Here is a 21,853-nt window from a genome sequence, read left to right as displayed (position 1 = left end):
TGGCGGTCGTTCTTGACACGACCATGTATGGCGACGACGTTACTGACAGAACTCCGAAAGTGTGTGTGCGCGTCAAATGCTCGAGTACCCAGTCAAAGCAGCGCTGCTTTCCGCAAACTTGGGGACAATACCGCGGCAGATGCGATCATAAATAGCATAAAACGACTTAGTTTCGAAGGCACATGCGTTGGCTGCGGTCGCGGCGACGCGATAGCGATTTACGGGCTCCGAGGGCACGTGGTTAGGCATAGCGGTAGATTAAAAGCAGTAAAAACGTCAGAAAAAAACAAGCTAGAAGTGTTTTGGTGTTCCTGTCCAAAGAATCTAGTAGCGAACAAAGCCAAAGCTTTGAACCGCGCTTTCGTGGCAGCCAGCTGCGCCTGTTCTGTCTGTTCACGTGTCCCAGAAAGACATACACGATTTCTTTTGCTAGAAATAGATTTTGCTAGTTGTTTTGATGACGCAAAATTTCGAGAGTATTTGCGCCCCCCTTTAAGAGAATCGCCTTAGTGTGTTCCCACCTACCTTGTGTGTTCGACCTCTCCTGGCCATCATAAAACGGCAACGCCAATGTTGGCGCTTGCAATTGGGATTCTCCCCCCTTCCTCCATTTTTTTTTGTGCAATGTTTTTTTTGTTTGTTTTGGTGCCAAAAAATGGTGCAAAATAATTTGGTGCGTCAACCTCCACCCCCCTTATTGCGGAAATCTCCTAGATTCAGAATCCTTGAACTTGGCTGGTATGTCGGTATGCATTCGCTGCATCATTCTTCAAACACCTGAACACGTTCAGACTTGTCAAGTGTGTTTCTAAGTCCAGTTGCTGTAAATTTTGTCCATTTTCGTTCTCTTTACACTGGGAATGTGCTGGTGGGTTCGGTGTGTCGACTTGGTCAAGAGCACCGTCAGCACTTTTTCAAGTAACTGAATGCACTCTGCTGAAGTGGATGTGTTTGTCTTGTGGACGCTTTCCTGGACTGTATTGGTACTGAAGTGGCCCCAAACCGTGTCATGAGGCCACCTAAATACAGTCGATCCCGGATATGTTGAACTTGAAGGGGATAGCGATATAGTAGAATACAGTAGACTCTCAGTAAGTGGAACCTGAAGGGACCAGAAAAATATGTTCTATTTAGCAGGAGTTCCGTTTACTGAGAGGTGAAAATGGGTGCAGAATACAAGCCAAAAACCAAGCATTGCAGAGGCAATAGTTCCGTTTAACAGATTTCCGTTTACTGAGAGTCTACTATATATCAATAATTCGAAATACAAAATATGCGTATTTAAGGCCTAAATTGAAGCATTTCAGGCCTCAGAAATCATTACAAGTGGTAACCTAGCAATTTGCTCACAGAATAATGAAGAACAAGGTGTGAACTGCAAGTTACCTCATTTTCTTTCGCATGAGAATTGTCCGCTAACTTGTCTTGCTTTTTGCGTGTTGTCAAGTTTCAGTCATCGTCAATATTATCAAAGCTTTTTCAAACGAGAGAATTCAGCTCCTTCGGCCACAACAGGGTCTATTGTCACAGAATGCTGATGCAAGCTTTGTAGTCTGACAGAGTAGATATTAGTGGCGGCAGCGAAGCCATTGACTTATTCACAACTGCACGAATATACATCCGCACCACTGGCAACTACAGCCATAAATGCAGTCAGAAACATTTACGTTGTTGTCTGCAGCGATGAAGTCCCTTTCAGTTCGAGATGGTGCCTGGAAATTCTGAAAAGTCACAGAATTCATTGACGCACCACACGCCGTTGTCAGCAGTCATGATGGACTCGAAGTCGCCACCTGGTCCACTAAGAAAGTGTTGCTCTAAGCGTCAGTCACAATTTTTATCACTGCGTGCGGGTCAACATTCAGTTCCACTTTCGAATGAGAATTTATCAAGAATGAGGCGAGAAGTACACAAGTCTACAAGGCACGGAAAACCATGCCGAGTTCTACTATCGACATCGGCATGTTGACTATATTGATGGCACTTATGGCTTTGTAGCTGGCAGTCCTTGCTTTCAGCTGCTTTTATGTGAAAAGCTAGTAAAAGCATAGCCTCCGAGACGCGCATTCTAAAACCGAAAACACTGAAAAAAAAGGATGCGAAGTTGTACATCTCGTAGGGAATGGGAACATTGTAACTATATTTCCAAGTCCCTTCGCATTCTCATTTCGGAGTCCTCTTCAATCGGTCTTTTTGAAAAGCACTATGCCCACACGTTAAGACGTTGCAGATCGCGCATCGAACATACTGGTGCACTTGCATGCGCTGCGCAACAAACTCAACCAGCGTAATCGAATAACACCGCCTTTTCATCACTTGTGAGTGCGAGAATTGATCAATATTTGTTAAGAAAAATGCACTTTCTGGCCCTCGGCGCAACGCAGCATTCAACATAGTGGTGTTCCTGCTGTGCGAGAGTTCAATGTACGGGTGTACCGGTCCCATACTATAATGCATGCGAAATTCAGGGGGATTTCTCAACAGCTCGAAGTGGAAGTGTGTGGGAATTGAGGCTAGCCCGCTGCCTTTGCGCGGGCTTTGCCGCCTTTTCTGCCGTTCTCATGTCCCGACATGTCTGCCCTCCTTGCTGTCTGCCGCACTAGGAAGGGCGGAGTGACGTTTAACTCCCTCACCCGGAAGCGGATGTGGACTGTGGCACCGCGCGGGGACCCCCGAGAGGTTTTCGCGCGCTGCGTCGGGAGCGGCCAGATACTCTCCGGGACAGCAAATGGTGAGCCACGCTATCTTTCCCGTCCGTCGACTCCCGTCAGTCGGGGGCTCGTCGGACTTCGCTGACGGCGCCTCGCGCCCAAGGCGAACGCTCGCCTTTTGTTGCCCCGCTGCGTACGCACGGCCGAAGGGCAGTACGGTGTCCTAGTGCGTGGCCTAGCTACGCCGACCCGTCTCCCTCCGAAGCCAACGCGAGCGCCTTTGCCCTCGCTCGAGCAACCGGGCCTTTGTCCCGGTGTCTCCGTGGATCACCTTTACCGCGGAGACGAGCTCGTGGCACCCTGTGTAGTACTTTGTGCCCGTGGCGTGGATAAGCCTACTCTTGCTTTCCCGCCGCGCCTTTTTGCAACGGGCTGTACTGCGTTTGGTGTTGCCACAATAAAGTGTTGCGACTTGAGCAGTATCGTGTTTCCCGCCACGGCGACGGTTAACGCGTGCCCTGCGGCTCGCTAAGACCGGACCCATGCTGGTGGCCGTACTCCTTCGGGATACGTGTACACCACAAGTGTCGCAACATTGGGCAGCCAAAGTCAAAAGCCTCCATTGGCCATTGTGAGCATCAACAGTGGCGCCATTGGGCAATGTCTACGTTGTATCAGCAACGCAGTTTTGCTTCAGTGATTCTTGTCAGTCTGCTGTTTTCTTTTTTCTACTTTCTTCAGAAATGAGTGGTAGTCGACGGCAGTACACAATAAATAGGCTTTAAGAAAAAAATTTTCGGGTATCCTGAAGCGCACAGCAACCTGGCGGTACAATGGAAATTCGGTGCATTGAAGAAAAGCGCTCGATGCTGGAGGAGCCAAAAGCAGTGCATCACATTCTGCAAAAAAAAAAAACACCTTGTTTCATGGACGGACTGCAGTGCACCCCAAACTGTAAACACTACGCGCTGAATTCGTTCGGTAGCTGCTTGCAAGCTCGCTGCCCGTGACAGCGGAGTGCATCCGCGTGAAAGCTATTAGCAAGTGACTCTGGGCTCACAATCACGCAATTCAAGGGCTCGCCAACGTGGGTGCACCGATTTATGAAGCGGAAAGTCTTTGCACTGAGGAGGCGTGCTTCCGTGTGCCAAAAACTACCCGAAGATTTCGATGGCAAGCTGATCAAGTGTCAGCTCTTCGTCATAGCATTGCTACATGGTGGGACACAGGGTCAACATTGACGAAACTCTGATCTGGTTCGATATGCCCTCGAACCGGACTGTGACCGCTAAAGGATCCAAGTAAGTGAAGCTCTTGACAGCGGGGAACGAGCGTTCGCAATATACAGGGATGCTTGCTTGCACAGCCGATAGAAAGAAGCTGCCCCCTTATATCTTCTCAAGAGAAAAGGGCTACAAAAAGTAGACTTTTCCTAAGATGCCATCATGAGAGCAAATGAAAAAGGATTCATGAATGAGTCCCCCATGCTTGAGTGGATCTGGCTCATGTGGAATCGGCGACCCAGTGCGCTTTTTCTGTGACCAAGCATGTTGGTGCTCGACTCGTTTTGAAGCAAGCTCACGGCCGATGTAAAGTGAGTTCTGGTCGATGGCAAGACGGACCTTGTCATGATACCTGGGGGACTAACATCAATCTTCCAGCCACTGGACATAGTGCTCAATAAACCCTTCAATGATCGTGTGCGCGCGCTTTACAATGACTGGATGCTGGACGATAATCTGAAGATTCCCACTGGCCACCTACGATGTCCGGCGCTCGTAACCGCTTGTGGCTGGTTGTTGTCAGAATGGAATCTCTCCCGGAAGAGATAGTGCACAAGCTTTTTTGCAAATGCTGCATTAGCAATGTATTGGATGGTATGGAGGACGATGCACTCTGAGAAGTAGTAGTGAGAAACAAATGTCATTGGACTCAAGTTACGAGTCTGAGTGACGGCACTTTGTGGCTTTCTGGCGTTTAACTACATCAGATTCATCATCATCAGCCTAACTACGTCCACTGCAGGACAAAGGCCTCTCCCATGTTCTGCCAGTTAACGCGGTCCTGTGCTTGCTGCTGCCAATTTATACCCGCAAACTTCTTAATCTCATCTGCCCACATAACTTTGTCTCCCTCTAACCCGCTTGCCTTCTCTGGGAATCCAGTTAGTTACCCTTAATGACCAGCGGTTATCCTGTCTACGCGCTACATGCCCGGCCCATGTTCATTTCTTCTTCTTGATTTCAACTATGATCAGATTAGTGTCAAAATAAAAAGATACGTCACCACAGTGCAGCTGTTTGTGTCGTATTTTTCAAGGTAAGGGCCCACTGTGATACTTTGTGATTAATTTTAAAAAATTTGTTTTTCGGATATTCAGGGTTGCGATGGGTCAACCTATATTCCGGTTTGACCTGTATTCCTTTTTCTTTTTTTTCTTTTTTTTTTTTACAGTAGCCATTAATTCAGTTTTATAAATCCGAGAGCCACTGTTGTGGGATACGGACTAGGTGATCTTTTGCGATCACCTCTGTGAGCTTAACACCTAAAGGTCAATTTTTATGCACAAAAAAACTACACCCACACTCGTGCGGCAGAGCGGAGGCCTTCTCGGCACTCCAAAGCTTACGATGACGTTACGCTGAATTAATGGCGACGTTGCACTTTTTGCGTGCTTGTCTCACATAGTCATAAGTTTCAGCCTCTGCAAACTGTTCAATTTTTATTACCAAATTTAAAAAAAAAAAAAAGCTCTTGTAGCCCCGTTGCATGCGTACCTGACCACGAAACATCGTTGGCCGAAAAATAGATGCTTGCAAAACAAGCGGCTTGTTACGTCTCAGCTTGTGACTACACCAGTGTTGGCCGAAACTTGGGCCGCTTGTGTGTTAAAATGGTCGTTACAAATTGAATGCCCGACGAAATGCACCAAAAAGTGTGCTTGTTCTTTGTGAAGCCCAAAGATTAATCTACATAATACAGATTATGTGCGAAGAATGGGCATCGTAGCCTCTTCAAAGCAAGATCACGGCACGTAGGCTTTCCATGACAACTAGCACAGCAGCTGCAATGCAGTCATTGATCACCATGCAGCCGCAATAGAGAAAGTTTTAGTAGCCCTAAAAATGAACATAAAAAAATTATGTTCTACCTTTGAGGACACCACCAAAATACCAGCTATCTTAAGTGCCTAAACATGTCGGGAACACCTACTGCTGCTTACAAACATATGGGGCGTGAAGAACACGGGAATGCGCGCGATACCAGATGAGGTCAATGGCATAGCGTAAAAAGAGATGTGGAAAAGGGAAGTGACAGTGAGGATGGGAGAATGCACATGGATAAAAATAGATGGAAAGGGAGGACAGAAAACAATAGAGGAAGATATTTAAATAAAGGACGAAAATAAAAATCGAAAGTAAGGGGAAAAAAAAGGCTAGAGAACAAGTACCGAGAGAAAAAAAGGGCTGCTAAAGATGTGAAAGATTTTTTTTGTGTAAAAGCCTTGCCAGGTCTAGTTAGGTGCCCACCAGCTCTGCTCTGACCCAGCTTTGCGCAACAAGCTGTGCTAACTTCTTATGTCCTGCAGCCATTGGCAAGCCGCTAAGGTGAACCTTGGCTTCGAACAACTAATACTCCAGCTCTCCGACATTGTAGTGCAGCCCACCAAGTGCCTTGCAAAGCTTTGAGCCTGTCACCACAACCGAGTAAATTATTCCCCAATCAATTTGTGCAGTCTAAAAAGTGGAATAACGAATTTGATTGTATGGAAGATAATGGATTTAAAATATTACAAGAGCTGCCTTTTTATCTCTAGATTCTTTTGTGTACATCTCTGTATTTTTTCTCTCTAGGTAAAGCAGATACTACCAGAGTTGACCACTCAGCCCGGCTGTGCCTTCCAGTGTGTGCTGAATTGCAGTTTCCCTGTTGACGCCACCGAACTGTCAGCTAAAATACTGTACAAGGAGCTTGTGTTGCAGGTACCTTCTTATTTGTTGCTTGCGTTCAGCGGGTTTTCCCGCTCAACTTCGCATTCAGAAAAAGCAAGCTATAATATATACACAGTGTAAACCACTTATAATGTAACCGCTTACATTGCGGTCTTTTTTTGACTCCCATTTGCTCTCTCATAGAACTCTATTTACACGCCTACCGCTCATTGTGTAGCCGCCCCTCCCCCCGAGATAAAGACTGGTTATAAGGAGGTTGCCGGAAAATTGTTGTGACAGTCGCGGTAGCAACTGTTCATCCGAAAGGAGTCACACTGGATGTGCTGGTGGGGAGCGAGCTAAGAGGTTGTTGCAAAGGTGGAGGGAACGTGCAGTGAACGAAGCGCAAAAGTAGGAAAAAAGAAATGGAGAAAAACCACGGCACGCCACGTGTGCTCGCTGAGAAGGGCCGTCGCCCAGGACGCCTTTGCATCAGCGCTGACGCGGCTACAGTGTACTAGCATCGCCAGTGTGGCTCCGGCTGCGTGATTCCTGCTGCGCGGCTCAGCATTGCCCGTGCGGTTACTTCTTTATCAACTGTGCTCAAAAGTTTCCTGTCAAGAAAAGCGTTGCCGTTAGCGAGCTTGCTAGTTCCCTAGTCCACAAATGCGAAAACTTTTACAGCTCTATTATGCGAGCTTTCTCCCCTGCTGCTAGTGCGGGGTCTTGCATAAGCTTGGCGGGTTTTCATCATTGATGTCCCAGCCGCGAATGCAAATTTTGTATCACGAATGCTGTTCTTGAGTGCGATCGTTTAGACACTTGATCTTCACATCTTGGATAAACTTCCCACGACAAAATACCTAACGGCAGGGTAGGCCTAATCAGCGTTGGTTGCATTTTCGTAGCGGTCGTGTGCTACCTAAGTTGCAGTTTGGTATGAAATTGACAAAACTCTTTACGGTGGCTGCAATTGAAGGGCAGAGATACATACACGCAAACCTCATTATAACGTAACAAGATATAACAAATTAATGGATATAATAAAGTAAATAAAGTTTCCCTTGAAAGCTCCAGTGAGAACCATGCATTTTAAACCTCATTGTAACGAAGTAAAATTGTCCAGTAAATGGATATATCGAACTAAATTAGTCGATCTAATAGTCTATAAAAAAAAAAAAAAGACCGACCGTAGTGTGTTTAGTATATCGTTTTCTACGGAGTTTGACGCTCGTTCGGCGCGGCTCTTTCAAAACGCCCACGCCGACCTTACAGCCACGTCATGCGTGGCTGAGAGAGCCCTCCCTCTCGCACAGCCAGCGGAGAGGATTGAGGAAGCGCTCAGCGGGTTACATGACCGAGAATCAGCACCGCGGTGCAAAGCGATTTTTCTCTCACTTATAAGAACACACGATGGGGAAACTTTAGAAGACTTGCATTTATTCACAAATTAGAGGACATCCGTCACTAATTGAAGTAATCGGTGATGCGCGTCTGGACACGTTTGCCTTGCAGCACGTCAATCAATTTCGCACGTAGTTTGCAAAGCGTAGTAGTACGTAGCTAAGTCCAGCGCCAACACTTTTTAAAGACGACGGCAACGAATGTGTCTCCGCAACAGCTTTCTTTCTTTTTTTCTTTTTTTGCTCTCTCCGCGCGCGACCTTGAAAGGAGAAGGGTCTCTACGTGCAGAGACGGAAATGGGAGAAGCGTGGCTCAGGCACATCGCAAATCGGCATTTCAGAAAGAGCAAACAATCCGCCACAGTCTTTTCTTTCCTTTTCTTTTTTTCTTTAGTGCACAGCGTTCAGAGATGTCGCCGCGGGATTGGGCATGATGCCAAGAGCATTTTCTTAGCGTGGTATGTTCGAATTAACCGTCTTAAGTGCCTGCATGTTCAAATTACAGGGCGTTTTTGCCCATTGGAATACACATAGCTTTCACGGTACCACAGCGCGAGTTCGAATTACCCGGAAGTTAGAATTAAGCTGTTCGAATTAATGAGCTTCGGCTGTGTTTATTTTCCGTCGCAAGCGTGGTCGTGTAGCGGTACACACAGCTGCGAGGCTGTTTCCTTCTTTGCATTCTTATAGGTGTGCACCCTTCTGAGCATACATTGCCACCAACTGTTATAATTGATATAACGAAATAATGGATATAACAAAATAATTGTTGCTCCCCTTCAACTTCGTTATAACAAAGTTTGAGTGTAGATTGGTGCTCTGTATGGCAGATGCAAGGTAATACAGATAAAACAAAGCACATTAAGGGGAGACGCTCTTCGAAAAAACTTTTTATTTCTAGTCATAGACACTTGAAAATTTTATTAATATAGTTTTTCATGGTGATTTCAAATATTTCAAAACAACCTTTTTGTGCTTTTTGTGTACTTGTTTTTATAAGAAGGAGCCAGCTGAGGTGGGAAATTTAAACACTGAGAAATGCTTTTTCCCATGAGCCCAAGTAGTCTGCTTCCGGCTGGGCTATCACGGAGCTACAATTTTTTTTTAATCGCTGTTTTCTCGCGATATCCAGAAAAAAGTTTGACTACCTATGAAGGTGAAACAAATTTTCTTATGCTCTTCTCCACAATTTTTCAGTGTAGATATTTTGGAATCAGATAGAAAAAGGGTTTCAGTAACAGAAAGCTTGATTTTCATAAAATCGATTTTTTTTTTGTTGCTATTTTTCGTGATACCAAAGCCTTAACCCCCCCTCCTAAGTGAACTACCTAAAGGTAGTTCGTTAGTAAATACGGTGGCAAAAAATTGGCGCATTGCCAATAGGTTGTCTTTTCTTTTTCAACATTTGGAAATTTGAATGGTTGTAGCACCATGCATCACATGCTTCGATTTTCGGACATGCGAGGTTGCATGCTCAGCATGTATTGCACAACAGCGCCCTCGCAAAAGGTTGTTTTGATTATAGGGCGGATATTCGCGTCTTAACAGTGCAAGCGGTCGATACTGTATTGGAAAAATATTCGCTTCAGTTTGCTTTCGAGTCTCTATATTCAATTTCGTTTTGAACCCAGGATTTTTTATTCTCACAATTCTAATTATATGTGCTTTGTTACTGTGGTCAAGTGAGTTGTGTAACGTATGATGCTGAGAACATGGAGTAAATGCAGAATGTCGCACTCTGGGCGTTCTTGTTTTTTTTTTCAGGTTGAGCAGCAGCTGGAGCCTGCAAAGGTGGTTGGGTCACTGTTTGACACCTCAGAAGACAGTGAAGTGAATGTCTTGGACAGCTTTGCGCCGCCACCACAAGAGGAAGCATCACCACCTCCACTAGTGTACACTCCAGCACCAGAGACTGCTTCAGCTCTGCAAGGCTGCTCGGCTCCAGAAGAAACTCCTATTTCAGAAAACGTCGCTGCTCCGGAGGAAGCTCCCATTTCAGAAGCCATTCCAGAAGACGTCTCGGCTTCAGAGGAAGCTCCCATTCCAGACGTGTCGGCTCCAGAAGGGCAGGTGCAGGAAAGCCAGCCTCCGGTTGAAGCCGGGGTAGTTGTGGCTGACACAGCACCTCCCTCTGTCGAACCCGTGGCTCCCGAGCCCAAAGTGACCAGTTCGGCTGCGAAGAGAGGTCCACCGCCAACTAGGACGTCACCTCCGGCCAATACATCTCGGCCACCTTCGCGTCGGGGTGAGCCTGACTACGACGCTGGCGATGACGTGTTTGGTAGCGCTAACGATGATACAGAGTCTACCAGCAAAGGCAGTGTCCATAGCCAGCAGAGCAGCAGCGAGGAAGATGCTCATGATGGTTTTAAAAGTACCACTGACAATGCTGATATAAGCAAAAATACAGGTCACAAGGAAGTTGGTGGTCAACAAGTTAGCGGTGGTGATAAAGCTGGGGATAATTGCAGCGAACTGCATATTAGTGGTAGTGATGCCGCAGGTAGTGAGAATAGGTCTAACGAGGAGCGAAAAATTCGGTCTAACTGCTAACTATGCAAATATTATTTGATAGTAATAAGATGCAGCACAGGCTTATATGTCTGTTACATTAAAATGTTACGGTGGCAGTGGGTGTCAAGTGAGCACAAAAGGAAGTGTAGCTGGAACTATGCTCATCAATTGTAAATAGTGAATGGCCATTGTTGGTTGGGGGAAGAAAAGGAAAGCAATAGTAATAACTGCAGTAAGTCCATCCATCATGCTTTGCTACAGAATGCCTTAGTTATTGTAATTCAGCTTATATGTTTTACCAAACTTGAAACATATTAACAGTTCCATGGCATGGTTGTGTATCAACACTTTTAAGCATTTTAGGAAGCTTGCATCAATTCAGTTCTAGCTCTGGAACTTTCAATATAGTGGTCCATGGCTTTGGAATGCAAGGGGCTGCACTGCATGCGGAAATATTTTGGGAAGTGAAGCTGCTGCGCTAATGACCAGATTGCTCTTGGTGTGGCTTGCTTGCTTGCATGCTTGTTTGTGGTGGGTCTGCTTCTGAATGTGCTTTTCTCTCTCCTCTCACCGCGGGGTGAAACCCCTCACGCAGGCTCAAGCAATCGCACGATTGTGCCATGCTATCCTCCGCTCTCAAAAATATCTGGCAAGATGGCAGCTTACGTGATGCATGCTGAAGACATTTCCTGTTTCTACGTGATGCGCAAGGAACAAGAGGAGGCACTGGAAGAACTTTCCATGCGCCTCGACGCTCACTACACCAAAAATCCTGAGCCGGTCGTGGCGCCGCTGCCCAGACTTCCCTGCGTGATCTTCTACCCCCAGGACGAAGCCTGGTATCGTGCTAGGGTTGCAGGTGACAGCTCGTGCGTGCAGTTGGTCGACTATGGCAACACTGATATTGTCCCTGAAGTCAGAGAGATTGCTGCAGAATTTCTCGAAGTGCCACCGTTTTGCTACAAATGCAAGTTGGATGGGGCAATAGATTTTGCCGGCATTCCTGGCGTGTTCGGTGCATTCAAGGAGATGGTTGAGGGTTCAGAGCTAGAACTGGAGGTGATGGCCTGGGGCCCAGAAGTCACTGTGAGGCTCGCTAAGGAGGGCCAGGATATTACCACGATACTCAAGAGTAGGTTTCTTTCTTCTGAACCTGTGGCGGTGAAAACAGATGCTCAACAGAAGCCTGTCGTTTTTTCGGAGGCCACACCCTCCAGCGAGCCTCCAGCTGCTGTGAAGGAGCGTAAAGCTTGCACAGTGAGCCACGTTGACAGCTTGAACTCTTTCTATGTGCAGTACTCAACCCAGCTGGACAGTCTCCCAGACTTTGTGGACAAGCTGCAAGTAGTACTGGCTTCCACTCCCCAAACCATAGTAGAGACACCAGACAGTAGCACCCTCTATGCTGCTCTTTACTCTGCAGACAACCTCTGGTACAGGGCTAGAGTGGAAGGCCCCGCGGAAGAGGGTGGCTTCAGGGTTCGCTTCGTGGATTACGGTAATGTAGAGACAGTGAATTCGGTGGTGTCACTGTGCTCTGAAGAGTTGCTGGTCGAGCCCTTCTGCGTTGAATGCCAGCTTGCTGATGTAAAAGGTGCCGATGACTCGAATGTCCTGGAGAAGTTCATAGATCTGGTCCTTGGCTCCATTCTTTTCGTTGAAACAGTGAAGTCTGGAACGCCAATGTCAGTTCAGCTGTTCACCCGGGACGGCATCAACCTGATGTCTAAGCTTCCGCTTCAGAGAAGGTACAGGAGTCCCGAAGTTCCACTTCACCAGAAAGCTCTGGTCAGCATCATGCATATAGAGTCTGCAACCGACTTTTTTGTTCACTTCAATGATCGTCAAGGCGCCTTGGAGACCCTGACGCAAGAACTGCAGGAAGTTCCAGAGAATGAGAACACTTCGGTCGATCTGTCACAGCCATGCATGGCCTACTGGTCTGACGATCTTCCCTACAGGATCACTGTACTCAAGGACAAGGGTGAAGCCGAGGGCGCATCAAGCGTTCCAGTCAAGTTTGTTGACTACGGAAACACGGACACTGTGGAGCGAGCGGGAATTCGCGAGCTCCCCGACGCGCTGCTGTCCGAGCCCCTCTTTGCCATCAATTGCACTCTTGATGTCCCCGAGGATAAGTTGGGCGTAGAAGCACTGGATAAGCTGAAGGTTCTAGCTGACGAAGGGCCAACCTCATCTCTCTTGGCTGAATTTCTGGGTGAGAGGAATGGCCGCTACGTGGTTCGTCTTCTGGATATGGGCATAGACATCTTAGAGAAGTTGCAAGGTGCCGTGCATGATGCCTCCAGAGGTGGCAGCAGAGACGTCACTGCCAACAGTCACAACGAATCTGTTTTCAAAGAAGGAACTTCTGAAGGACCTGAGAGTGTTCCCAAGGCCCCCATTGTCGAAGGAGAAAACAAACAGAATGATCAGGTCTCCACAGATCCTTTCTCTGACAGCGTTTCTGTGTCGGAACCTTCCCAGTTTTCAGAGATAGAAGCTTGCCAAGGCATGTCAGATAAGGAGACAGGGGGGGTTTTTGTTGAAGCAGAGTCTCAAGAACAAGAAGGGCCGTCAGACGGAGCACCAAATGAAACTCCCGAGAACTTGCAGAGCAGCGAAGAACTGCCCAAAGAAGACACACTCTCAGAACCAGAGTGCAATGACTCAAGTTTGCGAGTAGACAATGATGAAAATGTAGCTGGAGAACCTGAACCTCTATGCAGTGCAGTGGGTGGCTCTACTGAACTGTATGAGGCGGCTGTGCTTCCAGAAGGAGTCGGTGTTGGTGGTGCCGCTCTTTTGGCAGTTCTCAATGCTGACATGCTTTCAAAAGTACCTCAATTTGGTGAAAAAGATCTCTCAGCTCTTTCCGAGGCCAGCCCCCGATACAAGGAAAAGGGTGATGCCGAAGCTTTTGAAGATGCATTGTCTAAAAGCAAGCGCGAGGCAGAAATCTTCAAAGATGCGCTTTCTGAGGAGATCGCCACCGATGAAACCAAAGGAACATCACATACAGCTGCGACAGAACTGATCGCAGACTTGCATAAAGGCACACCGGTGAAATTGGAGAATGCAATCTCCAGCTTGAGCACTGCCAGTGTGTCAGACAAGCAGTCCACCTTGGCAGGATCTGGTGATACGCATATTGCTGAGACAGTCAGCAGCGAGGCACATCTGGAGAAGCCATTAAAAAATATGGATACTCCAGCTTCGAAAGTTGGCCTGGCTCTGAAAGAGAGCGTTACACTTCCCTCATCACGACTAGCGAGCAAGGATGACCGCTCTGCGATGGGTGCAGCCACCGTTCCTAAAGCCACTGCTTTGAACATCGGTGCAGGGGGCGACGGAAGACAAAACATCGTTCCAAATGGTACCTCCTCGGCAGACTCCACTCCCTTCACCCGACGTCGTTTCAGAAGGCGGCTGAGCCTGGATGACTGCCCAATCCCTGGTGCCTGCACCAACGCAGAACTGCTGGAAATCCAAAGCAGCGATAATGTGAACTGAGGACTAAGACAGCTATGGTCTGCTAGTGCAAGAGTGTGGTAGGTTGCAAAAGTGCCTGGCCAGTATGCCTAACTTCATAGCTTTGCCGTTTCGCCCCCCATCATCTTCTGTTTAATTCATTCTCATCATTTTATTTTTTATTCTGGCATAAGAAAGACTTTCAGCATACGTTATGCAATCCTCGTTTGAAGTTTCAGCACATTTATACAAGAATCCTGGAAGTTTGTACGCTGACAAATAAGCACATTTGATACATTTTCCACTTCGTTATGATAACCAGAAAATTTTTGTGATATTGTTCTATCATTGATTAATGAATTCGTTTGTGCACATCCACAATTTGCACTTCTGTTCTCCATAGTGTGCAATCTTTGTTCCAGTTCATATGTTTGTGTGTTTAAGGTTTATCGTATTTTGTTGTTTGCAGTTTGGAAAAATAAAAGATATATTTTTCACCGATTCTGTTTTTCTTCTTTCTAGCTTCAGGGAGTCTGTCTAGCCTGCGTCAGTGTGGGTTGTAGTATGACTGACTAGTCCTGGTACAGCACCTTCACCCAGGTTTGCTAGCTGGCTGCTGCTAGGTGTGGAGCACCTGGTGTGCTTGGGCTGTTGGCACCTTCCGTCGTCGTAACCCCTCAAAATAAAGCAACTGGCAAAGAGACTACATTCTCCCTAAAAACATGACGCCACCTGTGCTTCTCCGAGTGGTTAATACATGCATTGGCTTCGGAAAAGCCGTTGTTACTGTGATGACTACGGTGCGCGATGGCCACTGGACGTTGTTTAGCAATGAAAGGATGGTGTCTTCGCATGTAGACAATGTCCAACGTAAAAGACAATGTGTCCTAAATTTCTGTAAGCTTTAAATGCACAAACAAATATTTAATACAAAACATCACTGTTTGTTAGCCTTACAGCCTTAAAACTAGTGTTAATAACACCATACCTTACGCGGTTGCTATTCATGGTTGATGTTCACTCCATTCAATTGATGATTCTGCTTCAAAATTTCTGAGCATTCAAAGAACAATCTTAAAATAGAACTTATAGGGCAAATCCGAATTGTCAAACTATTAGAGTGTGTTTATTATTGTTTTGTTTATTTATTAATTTGAAAATATGGAGCTCTTTGTAGGTCTTCGGCCTCCTAAAGAAACCATACACACTAACTGTAGTCAGCGGTTGGAAACTATTGCCAAGTAAATATGGGGGGGGGGGGGGGGTTAAAAGGAAAGCATAAAGGAAAATTGCATGGTGTGTGCGCATGCATGTCGGCAACCATTCAACACGAACTCGTAACTTAGCTTTGTTTACATTACGGTGTTGTGTATTTACATCGCGTTGATGTCGGTGGGGCGAGGGGCCCTGCATCTCTTTGTCGTGTGGCATGCACTTAATAAATTGTTTCAAGAAGAGATGAGAGCTGAAAAATGCGTTTTTCAAACATTACATGCTTTTCGTTCTTATTTGCTTTCACATGTTCGGTTTCTCGTCTACAACAACAAAAAAACTAAATATTGTATTTAAACTCAAAATAGGTTAAAATTGTTAGTAATATAAATTTTAATAAATTATATTTAAAATTCTTTCACACATAGAAGAGCTTTGACATACACCTTGAAAGTGGGTAATTCTGATAGCCAAATCGGGATGAAATTTTGTCTGGATAATTCTCAACATGTGAAGGGTGCAGGTACCTCCCTTAAAAGCTGGTTTTGCCTGTCTAAATATTATTACGAGGCTTAAGCAAGTGATTAGTATGGGCAGATGATTCTTCAAAGAGCAACACCAGGGCGTGGTATGTCGTCAAAGGTGTTCTCTGGTGTCGTGTGCGGAATGTCCAGTAAGCTACATAGGCGAGAATAAGTGCTTTTTGGAAAGAATATGCCAGCGCAGGAACGACATCAGGGAGATGGAGGTGCAATGCAGTGCCCTCACAGAGTAATGCGAGAAGCACGACCTCAAGATTGACTTTGATGACGTTTCTGTCACAAACGGAAAAGAATCTAGAAAGGAGGCTCTTGCTAGAGTCCTGGCAATACACCACACCGGGGAATGTGAACCGGTCCTTAGAAACAATGCATCCAATCTACATGCATGGCCTCTGAGACGTGAGGGAAAAACGAGCCTAGGACAAGGCACATCGACACTTAATGTCGCTCCTGAGGAAGGGACCAAGCCGGTCTCGAAACGTGGGATTTTCTCCAAGATCGTGGCTGGAGGTGTTTCAACTTCCTCAAACTTCCACCTAGCCGGTCAGACTCGCGTTAAAATGTTATTTATTTGTATTCTACAATAAATGAGGAGTAATGATAGCCATTGATGGCTCAAAGCCATAAAAGTTTAACGCTACATTAAAAAATTTGCCCAAATAAATTATTACACTTTGTCATGGCACGAAAGAAAACTGAAACTTACTACTACAAAACTAGTTCATTGACCTGAATGTAAACAATCGACGGAAGTCTGTCTGGTTGGTATGAAACTGGGAGACGATTTAGACTCTAACCAAAAGTTTTGAAGAAACCCGACGTTTCGAAACCGACTTGGTTCCTTCCTCAGGAGTGACTGTGAGACTACGTAGGAGCGGAGTCTTCAAAGCACTCGCGAGGCGCATAGTGACCCCTCTCTCTCTCTCTCGTTTTGTCGTGGAGCGCAGTCCATGTGTATACACTGGAGAAAGGGTTCTGAAAGAGCAGTTGATGTTAGGGCTGTCCTCTATATGTGCCGCGACTCGAGAATAACCTCTTCCGAATCGGCTCGCTTTCAAGGACGACCGTTGCTTCGAAATTTATCTGGTGATCTAACGTCTCAGCATGTTCGGCGACTGTGCTGCGTTCTTTGTAGAGCTTCCGCACATCGTTGCCGTGTTGCTTCAGTCGATCCGGTAGGTTTTTCGTCTCACAGATATATGAAGAAGAGCACTCGGCGCACGGAATTTTGTAAACGACACCGGGGGTCCTATCCATTGTTGGCCGGCATTCAGACGGGGGAGGAGGCGGCCCAGCGCACACCTAGGCACGTGCGCGATGCGAACCCCTTCCTTCTTGAAAATCCACGCCAACATTTCGCTGGTTCCCGAACGTATGGGACCGGTACGCGTTTCGGGAGCTGCCAATTAAGGTAGATTGGGGTTTTCGTATCCTCTGTTGCGCTGCGCGGCGGGTGGCGGCTCAAATGAAGTTTTTTTCTAGGTCCGCAATTACACGGGCCTCTTGTTTCTTTCGCTCCGTGTCATCGGAGCTTAAGTTCTTAGCTCTCTGGAGTAGCGTGGTCACAACTGAGGCCTTGTGGCAGGCAGGTTGGGAAGAATCAAATTGAAGGTAGCGGCGTGTGTGCGTTGACTTTCTGTGAACGGAGAACTCCAGGTCGTTGCGCTTTCTTGCCACCTGGACGTCGAGAAAGGGTGGGCAGCGGTCGCTTTCACACTCGGTTGTGAATTGTATGGCTGGGTGCACGGAATTTAGGTGCTGTTTGAAGTGAGACGGTAAGTTGGGCCAGTTGGTTAGGATCCATCGTGAACTTGCAACGCAACACCAGAAAAAAAATACAGGACAGAAAAGGAGCAAAAGAGAAAGAAAAGACGGCGCTGACTCACAACAGTTGTTTATTCTTTTAGTCTTTTCTTTCTCTTTTGCTCCTTCCCTGTCCTGTATTTTTTCTGGTGTTGCGCTGTAAATAAGTTCACGCTGTTTGAATTTTTCAGACGTCTTCATGATGCAAAAGCAATCTTCCATATAACGGAGAAAAAGCTTGGGTCGCGGAAAGAAGAAGCTGAGGGCTTTCTCTTCTATATACTCCATGGTCAGGTTGGACATCGCGACGGAGATGGGAGCTCCCATCGCGGCTCCACTGTTCTGCCTGAAAATAGTTTTTTTTTTTGTAGGAGAAGTACATACTGGACAGGAAGAACAGTAGACAGCAGAGCTCGTCAATCGCCAAAGGAGTCCTTTCACTCAAGCTTGCGTCCCCCTCAAGTGCAGAATGGGCAGAGGAGACAGCTAAGGGCACTGGCACATTAGTGAACAATAAAACGTCAAATGAGACCAGGCTCTCGTCATCGTCGATGCTCACATCTGACGCTAGCTGCACGAAGTGGCTGGAGTCATGGACATGACTTGGTGTCTTCCGGGTTAGGGGGGCGAAGATTCGGTGTAGAAAATTCGAAAGGGCTAGGTATGGGGAGGAAGTGAAATCTACAATCGGTCGGAGGGGGACGTCAGGCTTGTGAATTTTTTGTAGTCCATAGAAACTCTGCAAATCCGTTAGGGCAGATCAGTCGCAGGTGAAGTGTTCCAAGATCTGTGTGATGGTTGAAAATTTCCACGAGTAGCTTGTTTAGCCGCGTGTATGCATCCCCTTCTAAAAGAGCTAAAATCTTCCGATCGCAGTCCCCGCTGTCCAACACCACCGTCGAATTGCCCTTGTCGGAGGGCAAAATGGCAATGCTCCGATACCATCGAAGTTCCTGAAGGGTCTCATTCTCCTCTGTGGTCAAGTTCTTTTAGGGGCGAAGCTCGTCAAAGCGGCACCCGTTCCTCCCTCGTCATAGTACGTAACATGTCTTACGTTTGACCTGCAAGGTAGTCGTGGGTTCAAATCCCGGCTGCGGCGGCTGCATTTCCGATGGAGGCGGAAATGTCGAGGCCCGTGTGCTCAGATTTGGGTGCACGTTAAAGAACCCCAGGTGGTCAAAATTTCCGGAGCCCTCCACTACGGCGTCTCTCATAATCATATGGTGGTTTTGGGACGTTAAACCCCACAAATCAATCAATCATGCAAGGTAGTCGTAGTGCGTAACCAGTCTTACGCTTTGACCTGCAAGGTGGTGCTGGTGGGAGATTTCTCCTGTGCGTTGTTTAACAATAAAAAATTCGCAGCGTGCGCGTTAACTAAAAGCCAAATTCTCCTGTCTCTCATTCCCAATTAGCAGCCATTGGCATGTACATTGAGCACTATCTGACAAGAAAGGGTTGCTAGGTTATACTCGCTGGGCATAACCTCCTTGGTTTTAGAAAGGTATAGCGAGTGTTGAGCCGCAGTGCCATGAATACAGTGAACTAGTATATACCATGAACTCCAGGTGGTTAAAGGTGGGAAGTAGACAAGAAGCGCAAGCCGTAAGAAATTTTGCGTGCGCCATCTCGTTTTTTGAATGTCTGCTGGATGGCGGTGCTTCTATATGCGGAATATATAATGAAAAGATGCGAGATGGTGGTACTTGGAGTGTTGACTAGATGGACGAACGGACACACAGACAGATGCATGGAAGGACATACGGATGGCTGCACGGACAGATGGACGCAGGGGCAGATGCACGTATGGACGCCCGAACAGACACACGGACGGGTGGATGGATGCGTGGATGGTTACACAAACGGATGCATATATCATGAAAAGATGCGAGATGGCGGTACTTGGAGTGTTGACTAGATGGACGAACGGACACACAGACAGACGCAGGGGTGGATGTATGGACGAATGCAGGGACGAACGAACGAATGGACGTGTGGACGCACGAACAGACGCACGTACGGATGGGTGGATACACGCATGGACGGTCACACAGACGGACGCATGGGCGGACGGAAGGAAGAACAAATGGGTGGATGGATGCTTCGCCCCGCTCTCCATCATTCACCCCGTGGATATGCTGCCATTTTTTTTTCCTTTGTAACGGTAATTTTGAAAGGATCCCAATTGATTTCAGCCTAATTTCTACTCCGGTGCCCAGCCTCACGCTCGAGACTGCTTTCTCTAAAGCCGCGACAAGTTTCGGTAGACAAGGCGTCGGCATGCTATAGCCGTGTCCCTTTGTCAGAACAGAAGTTTTCTGATCAGTCAGTGGACGAAATGAAAGATTGATGACAAACCTGGAATTTTGTATGCTTTGGGTGGAACTTCGGTCGAACAGTTAGGAGAGTTTCTTATCCTGAGTGGTCCGGTGCTTTTTTGCCATTGATGCCGCAATGGAGTCTGCGAATGCGCCGACCGCAGACATCAACTCAAGGATGAGGTGCTCAAGTTGACGCTTGGCAAAGAACAGGTCCAATTTTTTTTTTCTGCAGAGAGGCGTTAATTCCATGAAGGCAGGCGTTGATCAGTCGTTGTTCGGCTCTCGTGACGACTTCAAAACGTTCAGGGTTCGAGACAGGTCGTTTTAGGCACAGGCTTTGAGGAACAACTTAGCAGGTGCGGCTGAAGTCAACATCAGTCTTGAAGACTGAGATGCCTTCCTTAATGCGTATGTAGCACTTGACGAGCTGCATGGTATCGTGTCTGAAGTCTTGGCTAATTGACTTGAATGTTAACATTCGACAGAAGTCTGTCTGGTTGGGTATGAAACTGCGAGATGATTTAGAACCCGGTGTCGTTTACGAAATTTCGTGCGCCAAGTGCCCTTCTTCGTATGTCGGCGAGACGAAAAACCTACCGGAATGGTTGAAGCAACACGCCAACGATGTGCAGAAAGTCTACAAAGAGTACAGCGCAGTCGCCGAACATGCTGACGGATCACTGGATAAATTTTGAAGTAACGGCCGTCCTTGAAAGCGAGCTGAATCGGAAAAGAAGGTTATTACTCGAGTTGTGGCACATGCAGAGGACAGCCCATAACATCAACCGCTCTTTCGGAACCCTTCCCCCAGTGTATACACATGGACTGCGCTGCACGGCGAAACGAGAGCGAGAGAGGGGAGGGCTAATTATGCGCCCTGCGAGTGCTTTGAAGACACCGCTGCTACGTAGTCCTGCAGTCACCCCTGAGGAATGAACCAAGTCGGTTTTGAAACATCGGGTTTCTTCAAAACTTTTGGTTGGAGTCTAAATCATCTCCCAAAACTAGTTTGGGTTGGGTTAGGTTAGGTTGGGTTAGGTTAGGTTAGGTTGGGTTAGGGTAGGTTAGGCTAGGTTAGTTCATATTTGAAATAATCATAAAAGTTTACATATACAGCGAAAAATTTTTTTCATTTCACTAGCCCATAAATTCACAAAATTTCTTCGAATCGCCTCTTCCTCTATCCCTTCATATTTAATAGATGTGTATGTAACCACATGATTCTATCTCGCTCATCATCTCTCTTTCGAAAATTTGGGGGCTGTGGTATGCTGTCGCTTTCTAATGTAGCTTGGCGTAATGCTGTCAAAAACCTGTGGCATGCTGTCTCCGTGTGTTTCAAGAGTAACGCCCTTTTCAGAGCCCACAAGGTTAAAGAGGAAAAAAGGCTGAGCAAGGGAGAACGAAATGGAGAGAAAGCATCGCACTAGCGGGCGGAGCTGAATGAGCTTCCTCGTGTTTGTTTGTTTGTTTTGTTTTTTTAAGATGCTAAGCACTTTGTGCCGTAGGTCAATTCGGTACATGGAGGAAGAAAAAATATAGGAGAGGCCCTATTCTATCCCAATGCATTCCGAGCAGTGTGGCGGAAGTGACGTCAAAAATATGGGACAAACAAACGCGTATGGGGCAAACAAAACGGCAGACGCTCCTCAGTGTGGGTTCGTTCTTCCGCAGATTCGAAGGTTCGTTGAAATTTGGACGATTGATTGCAGCCTGTACGTTGTCAAATGTTGTAAGTATACATTCGCCTGAATGTTCGTGGGTGAAAGGCCTGGCGTTGCGGGCCGAAATGCTGCGAGGAGCGACATTGTGCCACCGTCCACATTGTCCTAATCGCGGAGGAAGCCGTAACAAAAATGCATTCAGCGCCTGCAGCATCGTGTTCGAACTTACTTGGCAGAACTTTTGCGCTCTTCATTTGACAGCATTTCAAGAGGTGACGGATAAGCTATTGGAAATTATGGTGGGCGTTAGGGAATTAGTCAATATTGTTGATTGGGCGAG

At 46.8% G+C, this 21,853-nt stretch overlaps 1 protein-coding gene across 1 annotated transcript in view; it reads left to right on the top strand.

The window, feature by feature from the left end:
• Positions 1 to 14,472, top strand: part of LOC119164844 (uncharacterized) — a 56,549-nt gene extending 42,077 nt beyond the window's left edge. Inside the window, exons 11-14 of the mRNA XM_075874332.1 lie at positions 6,506 to 6,634; positions 9,751 to 10,534; positions 10,618 to 10,627; positions 10,971 to 14,472. Of these exons, the coding sequence (XP_075730447.1) occupies positions 6,506 to 6,634; positions 9,751 to 10,534; positions 10,618 to 10,627; positions 10,971 to 14,013 (3,966 nt within the window). The 3' untranslated portion in view covers positions 14,014 to 14,472. The remainder of the gene's footprint in view (positions 1 to 6,505; positions 6,635 to 9,750; positions 10,535 to 10,617; positions 10,628 to 10,970) is intronic.
• Positions 14,473 to 21,853: the final 7,381 nt, after the last annotated feature.

This window comes from Rhipicephalus microplus, chromosome 9 (assembly GCF_043290135.1).
Source record: "Rhipicephalus microplus isolate Deutch F79 chromosome 9, USDA_Rmic, whole genome shotgun sequence".
NCBI classification, from domain to species: domain Eukaryota; kingdom Metazoa; phylum Arthropoda; class Arachnida; order Ixodida; family Ixodidae; genus Rhipicephalus; species Rhipicephalus microplus.
The sequence above is the reverse complement of the archived record's forward strand: the minus strand, read 5'-3'. Positions and strand labels throughout refer to the sequence as shown.